General features: G+C 52.3%; 1 protein-coding gene and 1 long non-coding RNA gene across 2 annotated transcripts; both read left to right on the top strand.

The window, feature by feature from the left end:
* Positions 1-638: 638 nt before the first annotated feature.
* LOC120384006 lies at positions 639-3,807 on the top strand. Its single transcript, XR_005588593.1, has 3 exons — positions 639-722; positions 3,094-3,189; positions 3,766-3,807. It is a non-coding gene; the product is annotated as an uncharacterized LOC120384006 (long non-coding RNA).
* A 2,421-nt stretch (positions 3,808-6,228) lies between these two features.
* LOC120383500 (butyrophilin subfamily 1 member A1-like) lies at positions 6,229-10,420 on the top strand. Its single transcript, XM_039501668.1, has 4 exons — positions 6,229-6,330; positions 8,480-8,539; positions 9,019-9,200; positions 10,373-10,420. Exons 1-4 carry the CDS (start codon positions 6,306-6,308, stop codon positions 10,418-10,420), a joined length of 315 nt encoding a protein of 104 aa, XP_039357602.1. The 5' UTR covers positions 6,229-6,305.
* Positions 10,421-10,753: the final 333 nt, after the last annotated feature.

The following is a 10,753-nucleotide window of genomic DNA, read 5'->3' as shown; positions in this document are numbered from 1 at the left end:
TTATATATTATAACAAAATTCTGCCCAGCCTGACTATCACTCCTGACACACAGCTCCTGCTCCTGCAGGCTCATCCTCACAGAGGATGGCTCAATGACCTTCCACACCCGCACAGGGCTGATTGCAGAACCAAAGCCCTAGTGATACCTTTTTCAGTAAAGCCTCCAGGGGTGAAATTGGTTCGGTCCTTCCTGCTCTGCAAACAGCCTGAGTCATTTTCAGACAAGGAAACACCCCTTGCTGCTGCAGGCGGGGCAGAGTGTGAATTCAGGAAATTGAAACTAACCTGATCCACTGCCCAGAGGAGCCATGGCTGCAGAGAACCCCGTGGAAAGGCTCCAGGAGGAAGCGACATGTCCCGTCTGTCTGGAGTATTTCACAGAACCTGTCACTCTGGAGTGTGGGCACAATCTCTGCCGAGCCTGCATCAGCCAGTGCTGGGAGGGATCCGATACAGCCGCCTCCTGCCCTCAGTGCAGAGAAACTATGCAACAGGGAAACCTCAGGCCCAACAGGCAGCTGGCAAATGTCGTAGAAATCGCCAAGCGGTTGAGTTTACAAGCAGCAAAGGAGCAGAAGGGGATGGGGTGTGGGGAACACCAGGAGGCTCTGAAACTGTTCTGTGAGGAAGATCAAACCCCATCTGTGTGATCTGCAGAGAGTCCCGGGCTCACCGCGCTCACATGGTGGTCCCCATCCAGGAGGCTGCCCAGGAGTACAAGGTTGGGAATTGCTGTTAGATTTAATGGGTTAACTTTGGGGTTTTAATTACAGGCTAATTTCACTGAGAGTTACCTGGCATATATGTTACTCATCATTCAGCTCTGTAAAGTTTTCATTGTGTGGGGAGATGCTGTAACAAAATTAATGATCTGGCAGTGCGGCAACAGAGGCAAACTATCAAATCTTGAAAGCAGGATCTACACCACTACCCCCGAAGCACCGCTCACTCCATACCCCCGCTCTCTCCATTGCTTGCTCTCCCCCACCCTGACTCACGTTCACCGGTCTGTCGCAGGAGGTTGGGATTCAGGAGGGGGTGCGGGCTCTGGGCTGGGGCCGAGGGGGTTGCAGTCGGGGAGGGGGCTCTGGGCTGAGCCTGGGGCAGGGGGTTGGGGTGCAGGAGAGGGCTCCAGGCTCAGGCAGGGGGTTGGGGTGCAGGTGAGGGCACAGTGTGCTGGCTCTGGGAGGAGGGTCAGGGCTGGAGTAGGGGGTTGGGAGGCAGGAGGGGGTCTGGGAAGCTGGTTCGAGCTGGGCAGCACTGACTTACCGCAGGCGGCTCCCGGTCAGTAGTGCAGCGGGGCTAACGCAGCAGGCTCCCTGCCTGTCCCAACACTGCGCCACTCCTGGAAGGGGCCAATGTGCCCCTGTGGCCCCTGGAGGGGAGCATGTGGCTACGCACGCTGCCCCTCTCTGCAGGAACCACTCCCGCAGCTCCCATTGGCCACAGTTCCCCGTTTCCAGCCAATAGGAGCTGTGGGGGCGGTGCTTGCAGGCAGGAGCCCTGTGAAGAGAACCCTGCCCTCACCCCAGGCTGCGGAGGCAAGCTGGCCCCTTCTGGGAGTGCCGCACGGCTGCCAGAGATTGCGATCGACTGGGAGAATCTCCAGGATCAACTAGCGGATTGCAATCGACTGGTAGGTGACCACTGGTCTAGCTAGACAAAAGGTGGGAAGGGAAACTGAGGCACAAAGCGTGGCAGCAAGTTGCACATAGTCACTGAGCATGTCAGTGACAGAGCTTAGCATAGAACCCAGATATCCCCAGACCCAGTCCAAGACCTGAACCACTTTGCCATGCTGCCATCTTAGCATCAGCCCCACCCAGTGATGAATTGTGTCTGTTAGGAGGCAGAGACACCTTGATAAAGGTCCCAGGCGCACCAGGGAGAGGAGGTTTCTCACTGGGATTCTGAACTCCTGTGTTGCTCCATGAGGGTTAAACTCTAGAGGAGATCACTGGGCTAAATGCTGTGAGGGACCCCGGCACCATCAGTCCGCACACAAAGGGCTCCAGACAGCTCAGGTCCATGCCAAGTACCACTGGGATTACACTGGATTGTAGCAAAACTAACCCCAGGCTGGAGCTGACCGGTTCTGTTGTGTACGTGGGCAAGGACCAGTCAGAGTGGTTCCATTAGTCCCACCAGGCAGCCTTTTGAAATCTCCCAGAATGCACTGCTTCCGGGATCTTTACCAGGGAATGGGACCATGGGGTACCTACCCAGGGGGCATTGCCATGGAGAGGGATTAGGACAGCACTGGGGCAACCCCCAACCCGTCCTTTATACAAATCTGCATCATGTCTAATTAGGGAGGTCACTGAGGCATCCCCAGAACACGGGACACCCTCACACCTGCCTGCATGGGCCCGTCCTCACCAGTATCAGTCACCCTGTGTGGACCCCACCACCGTTTTTTCCAGTGTGCCACCCACCTGCATCATTCTGCATGAAGGTGCCACCCCAGCCGTGCCCCCACCCTCACGGGTGTCCTCCTGCATCCTCAGTCTCCTCCTCTCCCTTTTGCACCAGAGAAAGCCAAGTCCAGTGCTGAGTCCCTGCCGGACAGGGACAGTGCTCCACAAAACTGGACTGCGCAGCTTCCAACCAGACGAACGGCCTCCCGACATCTCACGAGTTTTGCCCTGGTGCTTAGACCAGCTCTGTCCAACCAGTGCAGCCCCAGGGCTTCAGGGCTGAAATCCCAGCCCATATTTAACCCCTGGTGGCTTCTGAGATTTGTATCACTTTGTTTGTTAAACCTTCAACAAACAGGTTTCTTGATTCACCCCCATGTGACTCCAGTGCCCTGTTATGCTCTGTACCATTAATCAATTCACAAATACCAGTAAAGCTTGGGTATAATTGAGATCTCTTGCTAATTAATAAAAACACTGAACCAGAATTGGTAACGAGTCTGAATGTGACACGCTCCTAGTTTCCATTAATGAGGTTTCATCACCTTGGTGGTCCTGATGTCGCAAAGTGATTAGAACCATAGTCATCTTGGGGTTTCGGGTGGAAAAACACCCACTTCCAAGCACCTCTCAACTATCCAGATGAAACTTCCCAAATCATTTCTGTTTCTTCAGGAAAGAATCCAGGCCCATTTGAAAACTCTGAGGGAAGAGAGAGAAAAGCTGCTGGGATTGAAAGCGACGGGAGAGAGGAATTGCCGGGAATATCTGGTAGGTGCCTGTTGTTATGAACCAGCTGTGGGACTGGCAGTGGGAGGTCTGTTTGGAGGCAGACTCCTGTGTGCCCTACGTGAACATGGGCTTGTGTGTGTTTCTCCATGATCACGGATTGCTGGGTTTGATTCATGTGTAGACAAGCCCTAAGCTTCCATTTCAGTTGATGAGTAGCCCTTGTGGCTTGCCTGAATTCACACAAATGTCCCCGTGAAGTGCTTGTCCACTGTGTCTAGACATTTTGTGCATTTTTAAAACATTTGTTTCTTTTAACTCCCCTGACGTCTCTGTTAGTGTAGTGCTGAGTCCTGCCTCCTGCTGCTCTGGGTCTGAATTTCCACAGACCATAAATAACAGAAGATGGTGACCATGACTGACAGAGAAACATCCCTTTCACAGGGATACAGGGGCCAAAAGGGAAGGTGTGAGAGAATCCCCTGCCTAGTACACACAGGGTAGAGTCAATCTTAGGATTTTCAAAGAAAATCACCCTCCTGCACACTCAGCTCTCCATGAAAGGACCCCGGGCTCCGTCCATATGTCCCTGACCAGCCCTTGCCCTATTTCATACAGAAACAAACACAAACCGAGAGGCAGAAGATTGTGTCTGAATTTCAGCAATTGCAGCAGTTCCTGGAGGAACAAGAGCGACTCCTGCTGGTCCAGCTGGAGAAGCTGGATGAGGAGATTGTGAGGATCCAGAATGAAAATGTCAGTAAACTCTCCAAGCAGATTTCCCATCTCAGTGAGCTGCTCAATGAGATGGAGGGGAAGTGTCAGAAGCCAGCGAGTGAATTCCTACAGGTGAGACTGAATGAGAAAGATAGGTGGGTGCTCCAGGACAGCCAGCTCTCCCCCTCAGTGCTACCCACCGTCAGCCCTGCCGATTAACTCCTCCTCCTCCTTCGAGCACCATCTGCCTGCTGCAATCAGCTGTTCACTGTGTGCAGGAGATGCTGGGAGGGAGTGGGAGGAGCGGAGGAGTGTGCTCATGTTAGGATTCCCTCCCCGCTTTGAACTCTCGGGGACAGAGGTGGGTACCCACATGAAAGACCCCCTAATCTTATATTCCATCATCTTAGGTTAAAAACTTCCCCAAGGCACAAATTCCTTTCCTTGTCCTTGCTGCCACCACCAAGTGATTTAAACAAAAATTCAGAGATGGGACACTTGGAATCCCTATTCCCCCAAAATATCCCCCCAAGCCCGTTCACACCCTTTCCTGGGGAGACTTGGGAATAATATACCAACCAATTGCCTTTAATGTAAGTACAGACCAGACCCTTATCTTTAGGACACTAAAATCAATGGGGTTCTTTAAAGAATAACTTTATTATAAAGAAAGAAGTACAAGAATCACACCTGCAAAATCAGGATGGAAGGTAACTTTACAGGGTAATAAAAAGATTTAAAACATAGAGGACTCCCCTCTGGACTCAGCTTCACAGTTACAAAAACAGGAATAAAACTACCTCTTAGCATAGGGAAAATTCACAAGCTAAAACAAAAAAAATAAGCTAATGCATTTCCTTGCCTTGGTTAGAATTGTTGTAATCTTAGATGGATCATTTCAGGTAGGTTTTCAGGAGCTGTTGTCCCTGCTTGGTCTATCTCGCCATCAGGAGAGGGAACAAACAAACAGAGCCCAAACAAAACCTCCACCAACCCACCAGATTTGAAAGTAACTTCTTTCCTTATCAGTCCTTCTGGTCAGGAGCCAACCAGGTTATCTGAGCTTCTTAACCCCTTAGAGGTAAAGCGATTCAGTACAGCTGCAAGGAGGTATTTTATGTGACTCTTTCCTTTATATTTATGGCAGCTCACAAGAGGAGACGAGGAAGAGACAGGGTGGAGGTTGAGTGGGAGTGGGAAGAGTTGGGTTGGGGTGTGGCATTGGGGAAAGGTTTGGAGTGGAGGTGGGGCATGGGGTTGAGCACCCCCAGGGACAATTGGAAACCGGCACTCATCATTAGAAACATGCCAGACCCCCACAGAGGGAGGAGCGGGCTGCTGAATCATAAGCACTGGAGTCCAGCAGTCGGAGATCTCAGTGTCACTCAGCATGTGCATTGCTGACATCTGAGTGAGTATTATTCTTAGCAGAGTCACAGAGATATGAAAGATGGAAAAGCCCCATTAGCTCAGGGAATCAATGGCCCTGGGGCCAGGGCAGGGTCCCTTCCCCCATACTTCCTAAATCACTTCCCTGGAATCCCCTGTGTGTGTGTGTCAGAGAAGACTGAAATTCTTTTGTCTCTCTCTCCTCTAGGACGTCAGAACCACCTTGAGCAGGTATGTGGCTCCCTCGCACTCCACAATGCTGGGAAAGAGCTTGATGATGAGGGTAGCACCGCATCTCCCCGGGGCTCTACAGCAAAATGTGTGGGGAGATCACATGTTGGATACAAATCTCTCTGATCAGCTCCATCCTGGGGTGCTCACTCTTGTACAGAAGACTCTGGAATTCTCCAGTCAGTGGGAAGGATGGACCTCAAGTATTTTGTAGAGATGTCACATCCCTGGGGGACTGGCTGCCTCAGGATTGTGGGGATGGAATATGGGCCTGTCACTGCTGGGTCCTGGTTACTATTCAGCCCAGGGCAGTAGTTTTCAAGAGCCTTTCCCGATCTGAGGGCTGTTTGGAGACCTGTGTGGAATGAGTTGGGGAAGGGGTAGTTGGTGTCTCAGTCTAGTTCCTAGAGGCAGATTTCTACAGCACTTCACCTGGGAACCTTCTGTCCCTCAGAACATGGAGGCCAAGGAGAATTGGCCATGGAGACTCAATTCCCCTTTGTCCCCAGAGCTGGTCTCTCCAGACCAGAGTTGAAGAATATTAATGACCTTTGAAGAGAAGGTTGCTTGGGCCTGGGTTGTGTTGTGGCCATGGCCTGTGAGGAACCTGCTCTGAGGCTGGGAGAAGTTGAGGAATTCTAACTCCAGGGCCATTAGAGCAGCGACTCACTAGCCAGAACTTATAATGAGTCACACAGTAAAATATAATCAAGTGAAATTGTTTCCTCCAGGTGTGAGAAGGGAAGTTCCAGCAGCCAGAGGAGATTTCTCCTGAACTGGAAGAGCGAGTCAGTGGTTTCTCCAAGAAAACGACTGTGCTAATGGAGATTCTGGGGAAGTTCAAAGGTACTTAGAAGGGATTTAGGAATGGAAATTGGGATAAGCCTCTGAGAAGAGAATGGTGCTGATCAATTGGTTCACACTTAGATGATGCTGTTAAATTAAGAAATGACTCAAAGACTTTAAGGCCAGAAGGGACCATCATGATCATCCAGTCTGACCAACTGCACACTGCAGGCCACAGAACCTCACCCACCCACTCCTGCAATTGACCCCTAACCTCTGGGCAAGTTAGTGACGTCCTTAAATCATGATTTTAAAACTTCAAGTGTAACTGGTTGAGCACTCAGCAGTGCGGCGCTTCCTGCTGGTCAGTCAGGGAATTAGCTTTCCTGCTCCAGAGCGCCCACTGCTGGCCAGTGTCTCTCCTGCCTCAGGCCCCTCCATGTCCCTCCTGGACCCCAGTGCCCCTTAGCTTGGGGTTCTGCCCACAGCAGTACCCCCCACACTCTGGGTCTCCTCTCCCAGGGGCATCCCAACCCTCTATACCCACCTTGCCTCAGTGGTTACTGCCAGTCATCTAGCCCCCTTTCTCTGGGGCAGCCTGCAGTCCACAATGTCCACTCATCATTAGCAAAGAGGTTGGACCTACTGCCTTTCTAACCCTAGTACCATCCCGGGCCCTTAACAAGGCCTCAGCCTTGTCCCAGCTCTGCCTGCCCCACCCCAGCCCTGCTCTGTGTAAGGTACCTTGTGCTCTGCTCCCAGGCAGCCCTGCAGTGAGACTCTTGCCTGCCTAGCTCCCAGCCCTTTGATCAGGGCCAGTTGTGGCCTAATTGGGTGTGGCCCCAGCTGTGGCTGCCTCCCCAGTCAGCCGACCTCAGCTGCTTTTCACCTTTTACCTCCTTTTATCCCAGGAGGGTGATAACTGCCCCACTACACAAGTTACAGAGAATCCACCATTGACTCTAGTTTAAATCTGCAACTGACTCGTGCCCCAGGCTGCAGAGGAAGGAAAGAAAAAAATCCCCCGGCTCTCTGTCAATCTGACTTGGGGGAAAATTCCTTCCCCACCCCAGATATGATGGTCAGTTGGATACCGAGCATTTTGGCAAGACCCAACAGCCAGACACGTGGCAAAGAACTCTCTATTGCTCAGAGCCCTCCCTGTCTACTGCCCCATCACCAGCCATGGGGCACATTTCTCAAAGGTGGATCCAGCACATCTCTGAGCTCTGGTCCCATTTGCAGCTAGTTTCTGCCAAATGGGCTGGAGGGAAGGAGAAAGCCCCTCCCCTATGGTCAGGGATTCCTTCAGCACAGGAGCCTCTGGTGCCTCCTCCATAGCAGCTACAGGGACAAGGCGGGTTCCTGAGAGGGCTGGGAATGGGGTGGGGGTGGTGAGGGTGGGTGGAAGACGGAGGGGGTGGACGAGGGACAGAGGGAGGTGGGCCATGTAAAGCTGGGCCTCTCACACTCTGCACAGTGGCTAAAACACACGGGGGCCATTGTCATAGGGATGTAGCTCTGGCTGGCTTCAGAACTTCCTCAGCCTGTGCCAAGGTCTTCACCGGCCCCTGCAGCCACTGAACAGCAGAGTCACAAAAGGCCCCTCCCCTCTCTCCTTTTCCCGGTACAGGGGGGAATCGGACCCTTTGAGCCAACCCTCCCCCACCTCAATTTCCACCTTGATAAAATAATTTTACTATTATTTCCATTTCTGCCTATGGAGGACAAGGTCCCGTCGTGCTGCTCTCTGTAGAGGCGCTGAGTAAACAGACCCAACAGCTCACAATTAGAGCCAGGATTTCACAAACTCTGAACATCCCGTTAGTGTCAAAGGGACCCAAGTGGGTAAAGTTACTTTTATGCCAAAGTCTTTGTATGATCTGGGTCTAGGTTACGACAAAAGGCAGCAAGTGAATGAGACAAACCAACTGGATTCTGAAGGGAGGGAGGGGATGAGGAGGGAAAAGTAAATCTCTTACAGATTGTGTGTCCTGGGATAGCTGTGAGGCTGTAAGGCTGCTGGCTCCATTGCTGAGAGATGCCTGATTGAGAGGTGAAATAGATTTTAGACCTTTTTATATTAAATACCTGAGTGTGTCTCTGGGCCTCTCTGTCTGTTTCTCTGTCATAATTATAAAACCGTTTCAGAGTGGGGATGCTCTTATGAATATGAAATTCTCACCTCTCTTCTCCTTTCTCCCCCAAGACACTCTGCCATCTCAACTGGAGAGAAAAAGGGGAGAATTGTTTGGACCACACAGACAGGGTGAGTTTGTGGGTGAAGATTGCCTTTAAATTATGAGAAAATTCCAGAGAAAATGTCTTCATGAGATTGTAGCTAAAGTTACCAACCAAACTGACAGCGACCATGACACACACAGCCCTAAAAATAACACTTTAAATGGTAAGGAGATCCAAGGACCCATGTCTCCTCCACAACACACACACACTTTTAAAGGTGGGATGACCAGGACACTTTTCAGCATGGTCTCCCATTGGAGCTGCTCCCTGCTTCCTGGATTGGGGAGATGCTCTTCCTGTGAGACTGGCAGCTCCTCCTTTCTCTTTAGGATGGAGATGGTGCTACCACACCCAGTGCCACCTCCTACTCTCTGGTTTTAAGTGGCTGTTCCCCATTGCTGCACCTTCCTCTCTGTTCCCTGGCCTGGGAGTGGAGGCTGCATTAGGGGAGGGAGCTCCCCAGGGCTGAGCTCTGCCCCTAACTCTCTGATTCTCTCTCCCCAGTGAATGTGACTCTGGATCCAGACACGGCTCATCCCCAACTCGTCCTGTCTGAGGATCAGAAAAGTGTGAGATGTGGAGACACACGACAGCAACTGCCCAACAACCCCGAGAGATTTGACACTGCGCTGTGTGTGCTGGGCTGTGGGGGATTCACCTCGGGGAGACATTGCTGGGAGGTGGAGGTGGGGGGTGAGGGAGGCTGGGCTGTGGGGGTGGCCAGATGGTCTGTGGTGAGGAAGGGAGGTTTCAGCCGTAGCCCTGACGGGGGGATCTGGGCTGTGGAGTGGTCGTGTGGGGGGGGTCAGTTACGGGCTCTCACCTCCCCTTCAATCCTCCTGCCCCTGAGCCGGGCCCCCAGCAGGATCCGGGTTTGTCTGGACTGTGGCCGGGGGCAGGTGACATTTATCGATGCTGGGGACGAGGCCCCAATCCTCACTTTCCCGCCGGGCTCCGTCCCTGGGGGGAGAATCCGACCCTGGTTCTGGGTGGGGCTGGGATCCCAGCTCAGCCTGTGTCCCTGAGACACGCAGCAGAGGCAGGAACCGGAAATCAGCCTCTCTAGCCACACACAGCCCAGTCTCTATGACCTTGGAGGACTCCCATCTACCCAGCTTCTGGCTCCTCATCTCTATGGCCCCTGGAAGCACCTCCCCCTCCCTCTCTGCAGCCTCAGGGATGGGGGCAGGAGGGGGAAGACCCCTGGGGCTGCAGGAGGGGCCCTGAGGGGCAGAGGTGGGGGCTGGGCAGGGGGCAGCACTAACAGCCGGGCAGGGGACAGGCGGAGGGGGGGGTGGCAGGGACACAGCATGAATCAATCAGGGTTTGGGCTGTTGGGGAGAAGCAGCAGCAGCCAGGAGCGTTTTGTATAGATCTGTTGCCAGCACAGAATGCTCGAGGACAGCAACAGTGGTTCGTTGCCCGGTGTGCTTCGCTTCAATAAACACACCAAGGTGGAGAAGCAGACAAAGTTTATTTGAGATCTCAAAGCTTGTGCAAGGAGACGGAGGTGTCTCAAATCAAGCACACACATACAAGCAGCTTTCTCTCTTTATACATGATTTCAGCTAAGCATTCTCATTACCCCCACTACTCATTCCCCTCTACCCCCCCTCCTATTTCCCATATAGCGGATACATTATACGGCTAGCAATTATACTAAGCAGGTTAAATCATTCTTGGCAACAAACAAATCATCTCGTTAGTGACTTTTTCTTGACCGGTTATTTTGTTTTACTCCCTCTGATTTGTTATCCTGCCCCCTCCCCCGCCCTTAGCCAGGTGCAAGCAGGCCTCACTATTGCCTCCTGGTATCAGTGTTGCACTGATAACTAGCTGCTACACATTCCATTCTCAGTTACTGGCCTGTAAGGTCGATTATGGCATGTCTACACTACAGGAGTAGTTCGATTCAACTTAATTCGAATTTGTGGAATCGACCTTACGAAGTCGAATTTGTGTATCCACACTAAGGACAGTAATTCGACTTTGTGAGTCCACACTAACGGGGCCAGCGTCGACTTTGGAAGCGGTGCACTGTGGGAAGCTATCCCACAGTTCCCGCAGTCCCCGCTGCCCATTGGAATGCTGGGTAGAGCCCCCAATGCCTGCTGGGGGAAAAAATGTGTCGAGGGTGGTTTTGGGTAACTGTCATCATTGAACCGTCAATCTCGCCCTCCCTCCCTCCCTCCCTGAAAGCGCCTGCGGGCAATCTGTTCGTGCACTTTTCTGGTCAGTG

The sequence above is a fragment of the Mauremys reevesii genome, linkage group 15 (assembly GCF_016161935.1).
Source record: "Mauremys reevesii isolate NIE-2019 linkage group 15, ASM1616193v1, whole genome shotgun sequence".
NCBI classification, from domain to species: domain Eukaryota; kingdom Metazoa; phylum Chordata; order Testudines; family Geoemydidae; genus Mauremys; species Mauremys reevesii.
The sequence above is the reverse complement of the archived record's forward strand: the minus strand, read 5'-3'. Positions and strand labels throughout refer to the sequence as shown.

Bases quoted from the DNA above. Each gene is read 5' to 3' on its own strand.
- LOC120383500 (XM_039501668.1), top strand. From the start codon at position 6,306: ATGGAGATTCTGGGGAAGTTCAAAG. The intron at 8,540-9,018 runs GTGAGTTTGTGG...CTCTCTCCCCAG, and splicing joins GTTTGGACCACACAGACAGG to TGAATGTGACTCTGGATCCA. The intron at 9,201-10,372 runs GTGGGGGGTGAG...TTCCATTCTCAG, and splicing joins GACATTGCTGGGAGGTGGAG to TTACTGGCCTGTAAGGTCGA.